The following is a 20,889-nucleotide window of genomic DNA, read 5'->3' on the forward strand; positions in this document are numbered from 1 at the left end:
CCACGAGTGTTTGGCGCTATAGGAATGGTCTCCGTCCATCCGTAACAATTGTTTCCGCTCCATATAACTTAAACCCCTTCAAGGGTTTTCATGAAACTTGAGTTAAATGATCACCTCATCAAGACGATGTGCAGAACTCATGAGTCATCCATGTCGGCTCAAGGTCAATGTGACAACTAAAGGTCAACGTTTTGAGCCTTCCATTTTTTGTCCGCTCCGTATCTCCTAAACCCCTACAAGGACTTTCATGAAACTTGGATCAAATGATGAACTCATGAAGACAATGGGCAAAACTTATGAGTCAGTCATGTCGGCTCAAGGTCAAGATCACAATTTAAGGTCAAATGTTTGAGCCTTCCATTTTGTGTCCGCTCTGTATCTCGTAAACCCCTTCAATAATTTTCATGAAACTTAGGTCAAATGATCACCGCACAAAGACAATGTGCAGAATTTATGAGTCAGCCATGTCGACTCAAGGTCAAGGTCACAACTTAAGGTCAAATGTTTTAGCTTTCCGTTTTGTGTCCGCTCTGTATTTAAACCCCTTGAAGGATTTTCAAATTCATTGAAGTCGTCATACATGGATTATAATATATACATAACGTCAATGTTTCCACCCAATACCACCAATCCTTTCACTATCCATAACAGCGACGGGGACTATAGCTGTCTTTTAGACTGCTTTGTGCAACTTGTTTATCTGTTGGTAATACGACTCTGTGTTTTGTACTGTTTGTTATCGTTGCTATGGACATAAACTGATTCTGTTTGCAAAATATGGGCTCCGCAGGTGCAAATATGCTCTGCAAAGCAGTCTCCGAGACGTGCCTAGTTCTAACTAACAAACATTGTTTAGCCGGTAGATGGATTTAAAATCTAATTACAAAGAAAATAATTTTACATAAATGCATGTTATTGCGAAAGAAAGAAACAACTAAAATTTAAAGTAAAATTGTAAATTTTTTATAATCTGAGATTCTTATTTCAATAGGTTGTTTAATAGTATATAGAAATACATTTTTAGACATTAATTTTTAACTTTGCTTATCCAAGCAATGGCGCATATTTGGGTATTAATTACATTTAAGGTATTCAAAAACAAATATTCGTACTATCCTCAATGCTTTATTCAAATCCAGTATACTATGATTTACACATTTGCAGCGTATAACGTTCACAAAAAAGTATTTTAACATGTTTTCTTTCGCGTTGTTTGCGTTTCACTAAAATGATGTTAATTCTAAGAACGGAACTAATGTGTGACTCATTTCGAATTTTTATGATCAAGATCTAGATGAGAAGATCCTTTAGAAGCATTTATCGCTACCAAGCAACCAAGCATTGAATTGAATCTGTTCATGAAAGGTAACGAAGGTTTATGAAAACATTAAAGCAGTTGTAGATCTGGAAGGAAATTACAAATCATCAATACGTTTCAGAATTTGACTAATATTTGAATTCCACATCACATTCTAAAATATCACAATATACTTTCGTTGAAAAAACTTCAACATAATTAGGGGGTTATGTAGCTAGATATGAAAAGCACCAAGTCTGTAAGACATTGTCTTGAACTAGATCTCACAATTTATTTTTCACACATTTTGGGATTATTAAGTAAATTGATGGGTTTAACTTTTTCGATCTACTGTATTGTTTTCCGTATCTTAATGCAATTCTCCTTATTACAAACATGACATTTAACATAGTTTTGCATATTTCTTAAAAACTTGGTAAATCAGGAACACAGTTTCAATAATAATATTTTTATTCGAGTTTCTTTTGTGTAAAAACTGTTTCAGACGCGTTCACTTGCATCCTATATCTATATTAATTATGCAAGATACTGAATAAAAACATACCGATTGATTCTTTCCAAAATCACTGATACGATTTTCTTACATAAATAATCACATAAATTACATGCGATTCCATACACTCACGGTTATCTAATGTCCAATTCAAAAAGTTGTAAATAGCTAATTCTGCACGGAAACAATATTTGAACAAGAGGGCCAAGATGGCTCTAGGTCGCTCACCTGAGAAAAAACACCATAACAGTGGTCTCTTAAGTGTAAATAAGTATTTTCTTATATCCTGGTGACCTAGTATTCAAATATTACCTAGATTTTATCAAGGCAATCATTCTGGTCAAAATTTCTATAATTTGACATAGTGACCTAGTTTTTAACCTCAGAAGATCCATATTCAAACTCGACCTAGATTTTATCAAGGCAATCATTTTGACCAAAATTCATGAAGGTCAATTGAAAAAAGCCACCATCGTATACACAAGGTATTTCTTTGATTTGAGCTAGTGACCTAGGTTTTAACCCAGATGATTCATTTTCAAACTCGGCTTAGATTTTATCAAGGCTATCATTCTGACAAAATTTCTTGAAGATCAGTTGAAAATTACAGCCTCTGTCGCATACACAAGGTTTTTCTTTGATTTGACCTAGTGACCTAGTTCTTGATCCCAGATAACCCATTTTCAAAAGTGGGCTAGATTTCATTAAGATTATCATTGTGACCAAAACTCATGAAGATCAATTGAAAAATTCTGCCTCTATCGCATACACTATATTTCTCTTTGATTTGATCTAGTGACCTAGTTTTTGACCATCGATGACCCATTTTCATACTTGACCCAGATTTTATCAAGGTTATTATTCTGACAAAATTTCATGAAGATCAATTGAAAAATACAGCCTCTATCGCATACACAAGCTAGATGTTGACAGACAGACAGACAGACGCCAGAAATCGAGCGATCACAAAAACTCACCTGAGTTTACCGCACACGAATGTCCTTGTTATTATATCGTGTTAATACATGCCAGGATTCAAAGGAAAACTTTTATGTAAGACTGTATTTATGGATACAATCTTGTTATCGGTCTGATTTAGTCAACTACTAGTATATTCTCGCGGGTTTTGTCAGTTTATCCCCGATTATTAAAGTTTTTTTATCTTCCATGACGATTACGAATGACGGTATTTACCATGTGTTATCTTATCTGAGCGTTATCCCCGGAAGTCATATACCTGGGAGGTATATACCTTTGTGTCCCGGGGTCATGTACCTGGGAGGTATACCTTTGTGTCACCTTTGTGTCCCGGAAGTCATATACCTGGGAGGTATATACCTTTGTGTCCCGGGGTCATGTACCTGGGAGGTATATACCTTTGTGTCCCGGAAGTCATATACCTGGGAGGTATATACCTTTGTGTCCCGGAAGTCATATACCTGGGAGGTATATACCTTTGTGTCCCGGGGTCATGTACCTGGGAGGTATATACCTTTGTGTCCCGGAAGTCATATACCTGGGAGGTATATACCTTTGTGTCCCGGAAGTCATACACCTGGGAGGTATATACCTTTGTGTCCCGGGGTCATGTACCTGGGAGGTATATACCTTTGTGTCCCGGGGTCATGTACCTGGGAGGTATATACCTTTGTGTCCCGGAAGTCATACACCTGGGAGGTATATACCTTTGTGTCCCGGGGTCATGTACCTGGGAGGTATATACCTTTGTGTCCCGGAAGTCATATACCTGGGAGGTATATACCTTTGTGTCCCGGAAGTCATGTTCCTGGGAGGTATATACCTTTGTGTCCCGGGGTCATGTACCTGGGAGGTTTATACCTTTGTGTCCCGGGGTCATGTACCTGGGAGGTATATACCTTTGTGTCCCGGAAGTCATATACCTGGGAGGTATATACCTTTGTGTCCCGGAGTCATGTACTTGGGAAGAAGCTTCCTTTACCGCGAAGGTAATTTACCTAGGAGGAATATCCTGATATGAGCCGTGCCATGTGAAAACCAACATAGTGGGTTTGCGACCAGCATGGATCCAGACCAGCCTGCGCATCCGCGCAGTCTGGTCAGGATCCATGCTGTTCGCTAACGTTTTCTTTAACCGCAATAGACTTTGAAAGCGAACAGCATGGATCCTGACCAGACTGCGCGGACTATGTTGGTTTTCTCATGGCACGGCTCATATAGATATTTTATAACATACCTAAGTTCATTTCTTTCCTCGTTTCATTTATTCATTGTTAGTAATAAAGGCATCTTTTCTTTAATTTTTCAAATTGGAAGCAAATTTAAATCTATTTATAAAATAACCCTAACCCGATGTGGGCTACTGCTGTTATAGACAGTTATATGTACACGTATATATAATAAGTAAAGGGTATTTTGATAAATTGCTAAATTTTAAGTTGACCATCATACTACTTAATTCTAATTTCATATAATTTTCAATAAAAATTTAAGAAGTATACAATGTGAGTGTTACAGACTATAATAGCCAGTCGGAACGCTATCAACGATTGTGTGTAATGTTTACAAATCCCAACTATGGTTGAATTTTATGATGTATTTCTGTAGAAGAGGTCGTCTGAAAGAAATGCTAACTTACGGATGGATGACAGACATTATAGCTGATGAAGTAGGAGGTGTAATGTAATGGCATACTATATTAGGAATAATTGCATTTATACCTTAGTTATTTCTGGGTCTCTGCATTCTGTTGTTTCTAAGGTTGTTGTGCTGTCAATGCACCTAGTCCCATTCCAATGGCAACGTAAATATGGTTGGTAACTTGCAAAACTTTTGCACTGCTCACAGTTACGGGAGGGCTGGACAAGATTTTCACAGGCATAAATGATAACTGAAATAGAAATAAAAGATAGCCTGCCTTGTTACCTTAGTAGCTAGAGGAGCTAAAGACTATGAGTCAGTAATTCGCAATTTCGATCAAGATGTTTTTGGCTGAGGGCAGTGTGGCTATATATCAAACATAAAGAAACTAGTTAAAATCATGGGAAAAAGATGAAATAGAAAGAAATTCTTTGTTTAAATAGGCAAAATTAAAAATTAATGAATTCTGATCTTACAGTATGTTTTCTCGCATGCCAGACATACTTTTCCAGTTTTTATTTTTGCCGGTGCCGGAAAAACTCTTCTTACATCCCGGGGATAACTCACTTGCTGAATGAATGTGTAAATTCATACGCTGCTATTTACAATATTGTATAATGAATTAAAATGCAGTGCCTTTAAGAATATTATTTTTTTGTTGCATTATTTCTATTAATTGAAATATACAGTAAGCAAGAAATAAAATCTGTCACTATTTAAAAGTGCAAATGGAAATAACTAGCTTTCAGGCAAGTGTTTCGTGGTAACTCGGCAGAGCCTCTTTATCGCCTGAACATCTACCCACAAGCCAGATATTTCCGTCCGCACCTTGAACCAATGAAAGATTCTTATATTCAATCGTCACTACGCCAGTGGTGGCATTTTACAGCAGGTGTTCACTAGGTGAAAGATAGTTCGATCTTACACCAACGCAAACAAATATTGTCTATGTGTTTGTTTCATCTCTATCGCCTGATCATTGTTACCTGCAGAAGACAAGTATGTACTGGTACAAAATCCAGGCAGTCGATTAAAATGTTTCAGAGAAACACGTATAATACAAATTTTCAATATTCAATTTGTAGTACCCCAGTTTTTTTAGGAGAAACCATCGTTATGAATAAGTCACTTACTTGGTAGTGTATCACCTAAAGGAGAATCACCCCATACTACCTGTAAGGCTGCTTCGAGTCTGTCTACATGTCTTGATATTGTAAACATCTCATCCTGAAGGAAACATCTGCAGTCTAGATTATTCTTATTTGGACAGGACAAAAAAACGTTGAACATGCATTGTATAATGTTTGGTCATTTGTTTATCTGAGTATCAATGACGCAGAACAAACGTTCAAAGGAATGTATCTTTTGCAATTTCATAGGATATATTAGGATATATATTGTACCACAGTTACAATGTAAGGACCATATTCTCGAATTCAAAGGAGAGTCAGAAAAGCAGACACAACATTTGGGTTTTTTTACGAATCACATTGTCACAAACTGAAAACAGTCCAGGAAAAAATCAATATATGTTATTTAAGAAATAATAAGTTTCCAAAAGTGGTTTATCGTAGATTAACCCGAGTTATAGAAAATACGGTATTAATTACTTTTTACGACCTTTCTGCGCACCTGGATCGGGTGACATTGCACGCGAATGGTTTATTGCAGAATAACCCGAGATACATTTTGCTCTGCATGTATATAGGTTATTTCCTAGTCGTGTTAGTATATATATTATATCATATGGTCATCGTGGGGTCTTCCAAATCCAGTGCAGTTATAGGACAAAAACACATCCTTTTCGTAAGGATTTTAATATGTAAAGCAGTGTTAATCGTTTAGAAAAGTTAAAAAAATTTGTCTGTTGCTGCAAACATTGCAATAATCAACAACAAAATCGCTTATTGGTACATAAAAGAATATAATGCATAAAGATAAGTCCTCCCGACTGCTAAGCTCAAAAGAAAGTGCGCTGATCTACGGACCGTAAAGTGGTGGGTCTGAGCTCCGGGAGAGGCGTATGTTCTCTTGAACAATTGGATATATAAGACATTGTGTCTGAAACTATGCGTTATCCACTTCTGATTTAAGTGGAAATTATTATATTTATATACTACCTATACATTTCAATTCTCCAATAAAGTCATAAATTAACTAGTTTAAGTAGATCAGAGAGCTATAAAATAAATAGATCGGCAACTTGAAAGGCATACAGAGCAAATCTCTCCAACATCCCGTGATAACTGAATGAGATCTCGTTTACCGGAAGTGGCGCTTTCTCCACGCGCCATTTTGTATGCGAAAGAAATTATTTATCGGTAAATTATATCACCGTATGACCACGCTTCTTTTGATGGCAAGAAACGTGTACTTTGTGTCTTAAGACTATTTCACATTAAACTAATGTTGTTTTAGAAGCTAACATGTATTCTAAATGTAGTTTTAAAGTTACAAATTGTAACTCCATGCTCGCCGATGTCTGTTTTTACTAACATAACGCTGATTCACGCTCTGACACGAGATCACGCGAGATTACAGCCTGTTGCCATTCTGTGTATATTGTAGTTCTTTTAGCAGTGTAAACAATTACATGTAACATGGTTAACATTTGCATTAATGATTAAGCGAGTTGGATTTTATGGCGAATCGATATCTTAAAGTCATACATCGCCGTTTTTATTAGTGATCCTTTTTTTTCAAATTTTGACTCACGTATGGCTACTTTTCTTTCGCATTTCACACATATATTCGTAATCATTACTAGTAAACATGAAAAAAATTCACATTTGTCAGAATACTACTGAATCTCACTGTGTATCCTTTGAAATAAGCACAACTTACTCCCACGCTGCAGTGTTCCTGTCGAGAGCTGTCTGACGCAACATTAATCGGATAATCATATACTACAAGGGAAAAAATCTACACGGGCTCTTTAAAACCCTATATTATATGGTTGATATGTATTTTCAATTTATTACATAAATCAAGTACAAGTACACATCAAAAGCATCCACATGAGACTTGATACAAGAGTAGAACACATTCCATGTGAGCAATTTCCATTGTTTATCATAACTACAATATATTTAACCTTATTGACGAACAGTTCAAAAAATTACTTCAGTGGTAGAATAACGCTGAAATGCCTCGTCATTAAATATCCCATTTTGACTCTTCGCCTTATCGATATAAATATGAAACAAACCTTATAAATTTTACAGGTGATGTTGCCACCTTCGTCGAGCTGTGTACTTTTTAACCACAAAGTTTGGGTATCAGTTATGATCTTGCATTTGTAAGTCACTGACACTGCCTGAAATAGGAACAAAACCAAAAAATACATAAAATACGTAGCTAGACATTTATATGAATGAAAGAAGTAATAATATGCATAGGCATAATATAACTCTTCACACTACAGAAGTGAGGAGCAGGTAGCCTACAGAACTAATAACCAATGTCGATACGTATATATATTTCTCTTGATATAGTTAAATCAGACAGAGAAAACTGGTATCAAAACAATGACTATAAAAACAATAAGATAACAGATAAGAGAACTTCGATGGCACCAGATCGCTTCCGTGAGATTCATAGTTCAACACATATGGAAATACTTTTTTTCTCCAGGTAGCAGGCGTATCCTTTTGCAAATCAAATAATGTGAAAAACCTAAGTAAAGAAATCTACAGAATCACTTTTAATCTACCCTATGTAAGCGCCACAAACAGAAACATTTCTAGATCTGATCTGCGATGTAGAAAGTGGTGCTGTTTGAAGATTTTTTAGCTCTGATATACCCTATATTCAGCCGAGCGTAAGCGCTTGCAAACCGTTAGAGCATGACCACCTAAGAAAACATCTAACTTTCATCGAATTCCACTGAATAGTTTTCGTAAAGATATATCACCACATTTTTTGTAGAAAATGATCAATATAACTGACTTTGAATCTTTTGCTCTCTAGTCAGCTAAAACAGAAGAAAAATGTTATTTATTATACGAAGTTTATAGTTGGTTCAAATAACTTATAGTTATGTTCTCTTCTGCAAAATCTATACCGCTGCGTAACTAATACATTGAATTTTGTGTTGGCGCAAACTATTTCCATCCATCCAACTATATATCCATCACCGCAAATGATTTGAACCTCTCCTAAATAATTTCAATGTTAGATACAAACGATATGAATTAATGTTTGCTTGGGACATGCTTAACGAAGAAATAATAGAATTTATTAGAAGAAGCTGTTTACAGGTTTTGCTTTATCTTTAACTTTGACTTCTCATTACAGACACCAATTTTAACAATTTGACACTAGATAATGGTCAATGACAGGATGCTACAAAACAAAGTTGGTGAAAGTCAGACCCATTGTTTTAAGGATATTCAAAGAATATGTTGATGCACGAAATTGCTCTCATACTAATAGTCTCTACAAATAGCTTACTATAAAGAACGCAGATATTTCTTTTCGTTTTTTTTTCACTCCTAGGTGCGCTAAAGAAAATAAAATATATCAAAACAGATTTAAACTAGATATGGATAAGAGAGCATAAATAAATCCAAAGATACATACTTCTTTTAAATTTATGCCTGCGACAATAATTTCAGTGTCTCTATCTTGCGAAATGTACACGGTATAATTAGGGGTTGGCACACTGCTTTCATCTGAGATTATTGTATAGTTTGTGACTCGGGGACATTCACCTGCCTTTACTTCAGCACCCTGAAAATAACAGTTTATAGCATAATGTAACACACTGTGTTTGCTTAAGCCTTAAGCAGAAAATATCAATATGCCCGGCCAATCAGACGAATTTATGGAGTTAAATTCTTAGAGATACGTAACATTATTTCATAGTAAATAAAGTTTGTAAGTAAAACGAAAAATAAACAGGAGGAACCTCAGGCCCTGTATCGCTCAACGGACATAGTTCTTATACCCCTTCCCCATCTCCCCTCAGATAACCTAGTATTTAAAGCTACTCGCCCACAGATTGGTTGAAATGTTTCAACATATCTACTGCCACCAAATTTGGCATAGAATGTATGTATGACACTGAAAAATGATAAAAGTTAGATATTGGCAAATACAAGAAGGATGTTAATTTTCTGTATTACGTCAAATGCATTACAACTGTTTACTACATTCTACATAATACTTTTTTTAATTTACAAAAATCTTGCAAAAATATTCTGTCAATAATTTTTTACCTTTAGTCACTTTCAGAATTCTCACTTTTTTGGATATTTTGAGAGTAATTATTTTCGCCTAAAATTTGTGTAGTAAAACCTTTAACTGACCTAGATTTCAAACATTTCTACAATTTTTTTATGTTATTCAGGTGAATCATTATAAAAGCTTTTCAATGATTTGATCTAGAAACACAGCTTCTGACCCAAATTTTGAACTTTACCTAGATTTCGTACAGAAAAACATTCTGACAAAGATTAATGATGATAAAACTTTTCTTACGATTGACCTAATTACCTTTTATTCCAACGTGACCAAATAACAACTTTAACCTTATTTATGACAGATAATACCCGACCAATCTCATGAGGATCATGTTGAAAATGTGGCTTTTCGAGTGTTAAGAATGTAATTCTATGACTTGATCCAGTGACCAATTATTTGACCTAGTAAATCCAGTTTCAAACCTAACCTATTTTCAATAAAGATTTTGACAAAGATTTTTGAAGATCGAGTAGAAATTTTAACCTTTAGAATGTAAACAAAGATTTTCTAAAATTTGACCTGGTGACCTACTGAAATATCTTAGGTAAAAGAATTTCAAACCTGAAACTTCATTTAAAGGAGGCAAACATTCTGACAATTTTTACGAAGATCAAGTCAAAACTGTTTTCTCTTGAGTGTTTACAAGCATTATCTTTGATTTGACCTGGTTTACCGAGTTTAAGATGTAAGATTATCCAGTTCTAAACTTAATCTTAATTGCATGGAATAGAGACAAACATTTTGAAAAGGTTTATAAATATCAAGATGAAAATGTGGCCTCTATACTGTTATTGTCCGTAAGTATTGACCTGGCACTCATTAATCTTCGCCAATATTTTCGGGCGTTTTCGTTAAATTACGCAATATTAGTATCCTGAAAGTATCCATATTACTAAAGTAACATGTAAAGCTAATCGATGACACGCCAGCGTAGAGGTAAGGTGTCTGACTTCCATGCACGTTACCACGGGTTCGAAATCACTTACTGAATAGATCTCTTTTTTTTTCAATTATTGTACTGTATTGTTATCGATTAGATTGTTTTATGTATCATATTTTATGAATTTTAGTTGTTTTCTCTTGTACTTTTTTTGGAACGCTGGCGACAGGTAATTTGTCTTTTTTATCTAAGATACTTTTAAAACAATTTTATTCCACTTTTTTACAACGGGAAAATATGATTACTCTTAATAAATGAACCATAAACATCAAGATACGTTTGGTCAAATGAGTAGTAAGTCTGCATATAAAATCTGAGGAAAAAAGGTATGGCCAGACATAGGACTCGAACCCACAATCCTGATATTGAGGTATTGACAGGTAAACGCTTTGTCCGTACAACTCCCTGCACATGTGACAGTTTATCAATTAAGAACGATATATGTAATATTTAGTTATATCGCTATTTATGTTCGGACACCGAAAATTAATTTACGGAAATATACGGAATATTCATGAGTGCCAGGTCAATACTTACGGACAATAGCAATGTTTGTCTATGATTTGTTCTACATCCTAGGTAACCCAGTTTTGAACTTGACCTTTATTTAGTAGAGACAAACATTTTGACATTATTTTTATCAAGATGAAATGGAAAATATGACCTCTATGTTTTAAAACGGCTTTTCTATGACTTACCTAGTGACCTATTTTTTTACTGCAGGTAATCCAATTTCAAACTTGTTCTAATTCATAGAGACAAACATTCTGACAAAGATTTATGATAATCAAGTAGAACTAAAAGCCTCTAGTGTGTTAACAAGTTTCTTGTAAAATGACCTCAGGTACTCCATTTACAAACTGACATAGTTTTCATTAATGTCATTAGGAAAGATATTCCGACAAAGTTTTACGAAGATGAGGTAGAAAATGTGGCCAGTAGAACGTTAATAAGCTTGTCCTATTTATTGACTTAGTGTCCTAGTTTTTACATCAGGTAACAAAGTCATGACCTCGCCCGCCTGAGGGTTTATTGCGGGTAATATTCAGACCGGGTTTTATGTAGATTTTGAGTTGTAACAGTCAGATTATTGACGACTTACGACATCCGACGACGGACGCCGGACACAAAATGATAACAACACACTAGCTAGTGAATTTCGTGCTAATGTGAGCTAAAAAGAAACCTAGATGTAATAGTTGGTGTAACAAAAGTATTCTTAATATACATGATAATATGATTAAAAAGTAGATTTCTATTTCAAATCAAAACAGAAATATGTTGTTGTATCATTGATATAATGAAATTAAAAAGTTTACACTAGTGTTGCAGCTTTCCTCACTATCAATGCAGTGCGACTGACTATTGTTCTGACACCATTTACACGTCCGATTACTTTTTGTACAAAGACTTAACCTGTAATATAACATAAACAAGGCATTAAATTGTGATACCAGCATGAAAGCACGAGACCAATAATTCGTTTACATAGACTGCAAAATACAATATCTTTCAATTTACATTAAGCATGCAATACCAACATTAGTCTAGCAAAAGTCTTATAAAAAAGAAGGTGTTGTATAGTATAAGAAAAATAATAAATCATTCACAATATGCAAAATTTGATGTTACTGCATTCAGTGATCGGCAAATATTTTTGTTTTACTGTAGATTTTGCAAGAAAAAATATTGTAGATCTACAAGAAGTCTTTCTGGACAAATCGATAGTTGAAACATATCTATGATGCGTAAATACAAATTGTATCGTGGCTGATTTCTGCCAACTTCGCCTTTTTGCTTTGTCGCCTGGCACAAAGCGAAAATGCGATATGTTTAGTTTTGATGCGTTGTCGCCTTTTTGCTTTGTTGCGGGGACCAGGGCAAAAAGGCGAAATATTTTCGTGCGGTGTCGTCTGTTCTCTTTGGCGCATGCGCTACAGGAAGGCTACAAAGCGAAAAGGCGACAATGCGCCGAAAGAAAAATCCCGCCTTTTCGCTTTGTCGCCTTCCTGTAGCGCATGCACACACTATTGTTATAAGATGTGACAGGAGCCATGCACCCGATGTTCATACCTAGACACTCCAGTAAGAATTATCACAAACGAATGTATATCTTATACAGCGCATGCGCTACTGGAAGGCAACATTGCAAAAAAGGCGAGATTTCTGGTATTGTCGAGTTGTCGCCTTTTCGTTTTGTCCAAGCGAAGAGGGCAGATTTTTAAAAAAAAATCTCGCTATTTCGCATTCCGATTTTTCACTTGTCGTGTTCTCAGTCTCAGAATTTCGCCCTGATGTCCGCGACAAATCGAAAAGGCGACAATCCGCCAAAACCGAAAATTTCGCCTTTTCGAAAAGGAGAAGGAGGAATCAGCAACCATACAAACTGAGTCTTTATAGTGGGATTTATGAGTTGTTTCCTGGTCCTATTGGATCACGGCGTCCTTTCATTGTATCTGTGCAACATAATTACCTTTGAGCCTTGCTAAGGGCATGGGAGTGTTTCATATATCATACCTTCCCATGCATAGATTCAATTAAACAATGTCTGCTAAATTCTGTTTGACTCTGTTCGTTAAAAGGATCTTCTTATTTTATCAACAAGTTTGCAATTTATAATCCATACAGCATAAGGTATACGCTACTTTTTATATATGATACAACGATTTTAAAAATAAAAGTGAGCATATTTTTACGTTGAGCATCTGTAAATTACCTGGTAATGGTCTGACAGTTGTAGATGATAAATTGTCCAAGAGAAAAGTTGTCACGAGCAAGAGATGCGTTCATGGTTCCTGAAATAAATATATTGATTTGTAATTTCTTATGAAAGGTAAACGAATTTTTTTCTAAGAATATAGTAGATATACATGATGAGGTCCGCAAGGACCAGACCCTCGTATAATAGGAGAAACCGTCAGTTTGTGATTTTGTCCCACTGCTTTTAAACCCTATATCCTTTCCGTTTCTGTTACGTAATAAAACGTATTAGTGTCTGGTGGCCATTTCATGCTTTCGTAGAATCAATATTTATTATACGAAATTCATTTTGAAAATATTTCTGAAATGTCTAGATCTGTAACTCTCAAATACGGTAATACCTTACATCTGAGGCATATACTGACACTTTCAGACAACATCAAAAAAGACCTTTTGAGTGATTTGAGGAAGAGCCAAATATGTCTATGTACCTTTTCTCCGTGCCAGACACTCGTGTTTGTTCAAATATGTTATCGAAGATGAAAAGCTGACATATCGTGCTGAAGCCCTGATATTTTCAAATATTTAGAAAATGCTGAAAATTGACTCTCTTTTAGCAGAAAAGAAAAAAGAAGTCCATGCGCATACATTTTGCCGCGGTAACACCTGACTATCGACCAATGCAAAGGCGACTTTCGTTTTCAAGTTTAACATGTAAATTTCATTTTCTTTACTTCCGGATATAGCTGAAGGTCGAGTGACGTCATTTTCTGTCTTGTCAAAAACATACATATGTCTGGCGAGATTGCATAACAAGAGGGTCGTGACCCTGTTAAACTTGGCCTTTGCATCATCAAGGCATTAAACATTCTGACATAGTTTCAAGAAGATAGAGTTATAGATATGGCCTCTACATTGTGAACAAGATTTTCGTTTGATCTGAGTGGTGACCTAGCTTTTGATCCCACATGACCCAGTGTCTAACTTGGCATGGGAATCATCGAGAAAAATATTCTTACCAAGTTTCATGAAGGTAAGTTTGCAAATCAGTGTTGCATATTCCATTACTGCTCATGAACAGACTCAATCAAACCGAGTCTGCAATTTTCACTGTTTGCCTTGTTGTCGGTGCTTCCGAGGGATCTACTTTCCAGATTTTATAGATATTGCCCATAGAGTGTTTACAAGCTTTTCCCTTGATTTGAGTGGGTGACATAGTTTTTAACCCCACAACAAGATCTGAGCAAGTTTAGTTAAAATTAATTGCAGAGTGTGTGGTCTACATCGCGTTCACAAGCCGACAATAGCAAATTCTGACCCTTTAAGGGCTATAATTCTAGAATCTATGATGGAATCCGGCCAGTTTTCGAAAGAAACTGCGATATTATGCCAATACAAGTTGTGTGCAAGTTTCATTAAAGTTGGTTGCAAAATGTGATCCCTATCGTGTACACAAGCCAAAAATAGCAAAGCTGGGCCCTGAAAGGGAACATTACTCTAGAACCTATAATGGGATCTAGTCAATTTTCGAAAGTATATGAGATATAACGCCAATAGTTGTGTGCAAGTTTGATTAAAATCAATTGCAAAATGTGGTCTCTATCGCGGTCACAAGCCAAATATAGTAAATTTTGGACATTTAAGGGACCAGAACTCTGCAACCCATAATGGAATCTGGCCAGTTTTCGAACGGAATTGACATATTATGCTAATACAAGTTGTGTGCAAGTTTAATGAAAGTAGGTTGCAAAATGTGGTCTCTATCGTGTTCACAAGTCAAAAAATAGCCAATTTTGACCCTTAAGGAGCCATAACTCTGGAACCCTAGATGGGATCTGACTTGTTTTCAAATGTATCGAGATATTATGCCAATACGAGGCGTGTGCAAGTTTGATTTGCAAAATGTGGTCTCTGTCATGTTCACAAGCCATTGTGGACACACGACGGACGGACGGACGAAGGGAGATCACAAAAGCTCACCTTTTTTTTTTGTAAATACATAAACTCTGATAAACACATTTTAGGTCTGTTAAAGGTGATGTCCTAGATATATTAATGTAACAGGGTCATTTGTCATTGGTATTCTACACTCAGTTCCAAAAGAAAGTGTGCACTTAGTTTTCTGTTATTTTTTCTCGGTTATTTTCATGAAAACTTATAATGTTTGGTATCAAAATTTAAATCAATTCGTAAACAAATTGGTGTGCATTTTAGATTTTTAGTTATACCTGAGAGTTAGTGTATGAAAAAATGAAACAAAAACGTCGGGGAATTTTTTGAAATATTTAAACTTAAAAAGTGCACACTTTCTTTTGGAACTGAGTATATATATATATAAATGTCACATTCCTATGTATCATTATATAGATATTCATCCCATTTTCCATCTCATCAGTTATCATCCCCATACAACACTCATTTTTCGTTATATAAGTACAGTCCTATACTCCACCATTTCATTCTTATAACTAACATGTAAACTTAAATAGGTGACGGGCTTCTTTTATTTACCTAGCCGCTAATGTTCGTCACGCATGCGCACTGAGAGTAAAGATTTTGAAGAGAGAACTAATCTGTGTCCTCCTACTTTTTATTTATTTGTGCTGTTTGCGTGCCCTTTCAGGTAAATAATTTACATGTTGTGTTATTCAATGTTTATTCTGCATTCCCTCATTTATCATTTTCCATATTTTGTTTGAATAATGAACTTATGAATTATTGAAATGCGCACTGAGAGTAAAGATTTTGAAGTGAGAACTGAAAATCTGTCTCCTCCTACTTTTTATTTATTTGTGCTGTTTGCGTGCCCTTTCAGAGACCTGAAGAAAACACGTTTATCCGTAAGTGTCCTACTGGCCGGGTAACAAATTTGGTGGCCAGTGTGGGGTTGGGTTTACGTCACGGTACGGACTTGGTAACATTAGGGGAGATGATGCGTAAGGCAGCCGGTTAGCTCAGTCGGTAGAGCACTAGCCTTGTAAGCGAGAGATCCCGGGTTCGAGCCCCGGACTGACTGCACATTTTTCTCACCCTGTGACATTTGGCGCCCAACATGGGACCGTGGCATACTTGCTTGGTCAGTCTTACGACGCTTGCAATATTATGTACCTCCGGAACTCGAGGACGGGTTTCCAATTTATGGGGGCTTATGTCACGGTACGGAGAGGATGTGTCAGGCCGCCGATTAACTCAGTCGGTAGAGCACTCGCCTTGTAAGCGAGAGGTCCCGGGTTCGAGCCCCTGACTGACTGCACATTTTTCTCACCCTGTGACATTAAAATTAAGAGTTTACATAGCTGAGAAGCCGTTGGTAATATTTGCGCTTTGTCAGAAGAAATAATACATAATTGATTCGACTTAATTTGCGCTAATTAGTGTTAATTGCATCGAGTTCCTGATATTATCAATGCCTGAGGAAATCTGAAGGAGTTTCCATGTCACTACTGATAATCGATTCTCTATAATAAGCCTAATTAACATGTGTTCATAAATGCGCTTGTTTGAAACTTAAACGGGGCAATGCTGCCGAAATTTCGTCAGTTTTCGTAGATCACTAGGTCTGCATTTATATAACATCTTGATGGCTATGACGCAAACTTAAGTTTACTGACATATTTAAAAGTTATTACAACTTGCTGGAAAAGCTATGGGAGGTACAAACTGGTATCTGTCTATGGCCCGGAAATGTTCGGAAACCTTCAGAAGTACACGATTCCAATCTGTCTTTTCCGTGAGAATTCCGTTTCTATTTTAGCCATTGATTATTGCTTTCAAAAGTTATCTTCTTTAACAAACACCCACATATTTCGGATGCATTATAGGTGGCGCTGCGGTCGGAAAACAGGGTTTCCCAGGCTGTCAATTTGCAGGTAGAAAAAAGTTAGAAAATGACTTCCAGGCTAGATTTTACACTGCTTCTTCAGATAGTACATATGATTACCCTCTATACCACTTTACCACAAAGTGTAATGGGAAAAAAGAACTACATTTCTTGCATGGACTTTCAACAACTTTTCAAATTTTAAATGTTTAAATATCAGTTTGATCAATGATTAAGTTTTTGAACCCCTAACATTTTTGTTGAATAATATGCATTTCTATTTTATTTTGCGATGTTCTTACTTTAAGGAAACGTCTTCGGCAATGAAATCTTTACACAAACGATATTTAAAAGACCGTAAGATTATACGATAATCGTTAAAAATGACAATTAATGGTTTGAAGTTGTCCATGACAGTTCACTTTTGTTACAACGGCTGATCAAATGGCTTATAGATATTTTTAAATCATAGATCGTTTATTTTAATCACCAGTTTTCATTTCATTGATGCTAAGTACATTTTATATGGCACATTGTATATTACTCAAATCTAATGATTATTTAAGAAATAATATATCTCATCGGTGATTTGTCGCTGAATAAATCGCTGCTTGGAGTTCAGATGCGAAGGAATTATATCAGGAGGGCGCAGCCCGAGTGATATAAAGCTACGCATCTGAACGACAAACAGTGATTTATTCAAGAGCAAATCACTAAATGATATATATTATTTCGATTCTAACACGTTATCAAGGACTTTAAAGTGCACCCTTGTCGGCATGCATTAAATATTACCCGTTTTCAATCGGCTGTGACTAAATACAGAGTTGGTGCGCCCGTGATATATTACAGACTCCGGTATATACCGGATTAACTAAATTTGAAAAAAAAATACCTTAAATGTATATATTTTGTAACCATGGTGATTCTAACCCTAACCTTTAGTCAGTATATTATGCACATTATACACTAAATGCGTGCGGACATGCAAAAAAATGAGTATTTTTGCCGTGCGTTCCATTTGATAATAATTCCGCGCATGCGCAGAACGGCTGCACCAACTCTGCAATGAGAAACATTCTTTTCAATCGGGTTCTTTTCCAGCGCGCCGCTATGCCGCTTGACGCTATAACGTAATAGTTGTGATGTCAGGATAGTGAATTGTTGTTTATTAATAATTCACTGTTTCCAGCCTTCTTTGTTTAATAGGAAAATGAATCGGATCGTGTTAGAATTAAGAAATAATATATCTCATTTAGTGATTTGTCGCTGATTTACATTGCAATAAAATGACGTTTTTGTAGATAATCGTTTTAAAATCTACTGCGTGTATGACTTTTAATAAAACAGTGTTCATCTATCAATCATTTTAAAACCTGATCTTGAAAATGTTCAATAATAGTTGTAGTTAGTCCTTAGACTCGTGCATTTTTGTAGAGATAAACTTTACCGAACTCGTTGGAGTAATTATGCGTTGGTTTTCTTTCTTTTTTTCGTCACGTAAAACATCACTGTAATATGCAACTGTTGCTGGAATTTGCCTATGTATAGGTTCATCAACGGTCTGTTTAAAGCATTACAATATTACAAAGATTACAATTACAACAGCGAAAGGTAGGTAGTTTAGAAAATAATGTTACAGGGAATTTTGTGTTTCACGAACATGGATGTTCATACTTCAACTGTAGGTGCATATGACGGCTTTTTAACATATTATGTTATATCAAAAGTGAGGTAAAAACAAAAAGGTTTTTGAATTTAAATGGATGCTAAAAAATATTACTATTCTATATTTTTATTCTATATTTTGTCTTTTACACCGACAGATTCGCCAAAATGAAACCATTTAAAATATACATTTACGGCGATAGATGGATTCTAGAATTAGATTTGGTTCGTGGTTGTCAAACAAAATCCTTTATGTTATTCCGCATTATTATCTAGTTTTCATCAAAGAATAAAATGGGCTCTAAGAACGGTTCTTCTCTTGTTTAACATACAACAAAAGCATAAAACATGTTAAGTGCCCTCCTTTGAACAAATTTGAGGGGAGAATCAGTGCCAATCCATAACGGATACCTTGTAGCGCAATAATTTACCGTGCCCAGTACCGAAAAGCCTAGGCACCGGAGCATGGAAACTAAAACGAACGAGTTGTCAAGGAACAGGCTGTAGAGGTCAGTACACACACATTTTCTAACATTATTTCGGTATATATCACGTTTTCATCAAGGACATTGGTGCCAACACCCTCTTTCTGGTATACATACTTAACTTGTCCGTGAGCTACAGTAACATGCAACTGAATCCAAACGAAACTACAACAGCACCGAAATCCTTTAAAGCTATTGCACCGGAGTTCAGTAAGCGTGATTATTTCTTGTACTAGTTTAGTTTAGTGAGCTTAACTGATAAGTGTACATGTACATTGTGGTTAATATTGAAGATATTTATGCATTTTACATTTCGGTCAATATTATTATTATTATTATTATTATTATTATTATTATTACTGGTTTCTTATGAAACAAGTACGACGTTTTGCTGTCAACATTTAATGATTTTAAGACAAAATGTCATTGTTTTCTAATATTTTTCCTTTGTTGTTACATGATGCAATTAAAAACTTGGATGACGGTCAGAAAAGTCGCATACATAGGGAATGCATAATGAAAGCACATGTTAGCTGAAAAGGTCTGATTTGCTAACAATCATCATAGACTTAAAGACTTTGTGCTCTAACTGGATTTTTAATTTGTTTGTGTAAAATCAAAATATATTTCACTCATGCACACCACATCTCTCATGTTCAAAAGTGGCATGCCCCTCGTGAGAACATTGCATCTGGTGTTCACTCTTGAAAGATATTTCAATCTTACACAGAAACAAGCAAATATCTTCTGTAACTTGTTTTGGCCTCCCTAGCACTACCTGTCCCGAAGTTTGCCTGAAAAATCATCAAACCAAAACACAAAAATAATATGCACATTTCCTCTCCTATGAATTATAGCTAGTGGTTGCTGAGAAATACTCCAGACAATAAATGTACAATAATATACTACTGTTGAGTAATCAAAGGGCAATAGCTCGTGCCAGGCATCCTCTTCTTTACCTTTCAAACCATCTTTACACAGCCTAATCCGCAAGTTTACAAAGAGATGGTGGTGGTCAATGTATTTTGGCTCAAATTTATGCCCGTCTTTTACAATATTCTGGATAAGAAATCAGTCTGGTTTTACCTACATTTTCAATATCCATCTTCTCTTGAAAAGGCGAAATCTCCAGTCATTTTTGAAATGTGTTACTGTGTTAACGTTGTTAAGTGTGCTTTTTGGAATAAGTTTCCTGTGTTTAAGTACTGCTGCACATGAGCAGCATTCTTTCAAAGATTCCATCTGTTTGACTGTTTTCTCCCTAGATATTTGAAGTCCAGTACCAATCAATCTACTTATACGATTTGTCTATTCAAAGACATTCCAGTAAAAACATTATCGCGCATATTTTGGTAGGTCTGTGTTGCCTCAGATAAATGTTAAGTTGTAGATCAGATAACTTTTGAATTTAATTCACATCCTGGATGCAGTTCGTAAGATATGTGACGTACCGACACATGTTTAAGCAGTTTTACTTTTTACTTTCTTTTAACTTAAAGACAATAGTGTCCATTTCATTTCATCAAGTGCACAATGAATAATGATTTGATGGCTAATGGCATGTGCACGTGCATATGGTCTGTGCTGAGGTTTTAAAACTCT

The 20,889-nt window shown here is 35.6% G+C and overlaps 1 protein-coding gene across 3 annotated transcripts in view; it reads right to left on the reverse strand.

The window, feature by feature from the left end:
- Positions 1–20,889, reverse strand: part of LOC123540722 (plexin A3-like) — a 181,979-nt gene that overhangs the window by 55,320 nt on the left and 105,770 nt on the right. For all 3 annotated transcript variants that reach the window (XM_053545547.1, XM_053545543.1, XM_053545549.1), the window contains 6 exons: positions 13,331–13,409; positions 11,934–12,030; positions 9,012–9,161; positions 7,639–7,746; positions 5,564–5,657; positions 4,511–4,680 (listed from right to left, as the gene is read on the reverse strand). In XM_053545547.1, coding sequence (XP_053401522.1) covers positions 4,511–4,680; positions 5,564–5,657; positions 7,639–7,746; positions 9,012–9,161; positions 11,934–12,030; positions 13,331–13,409 — 698 coding nt within the window. The remainder of the gene's footprint in view (positions 1–4,510; positions 4,681–5,563; positions 5,658–7,638; positions 7,747–9,011; positions 9,162–11,933; positions 12,031–13,330; positions 13,410–20,889) is intronic.

Source organism: Mercenaria mercenaria, chromosome 1, assembly GCF_021730395.1.
Source record: "Mercenaria mercenaria strain notata chromosome 1, MADL_Memer_1, whole genome shotgun sequence".
Lineage (NCBI taxonomy): Eukaryota > Metazoa > Mollusca > Bivalvia > Venerida > Veneridae > Mercenaria > Mercenaria mercenaria.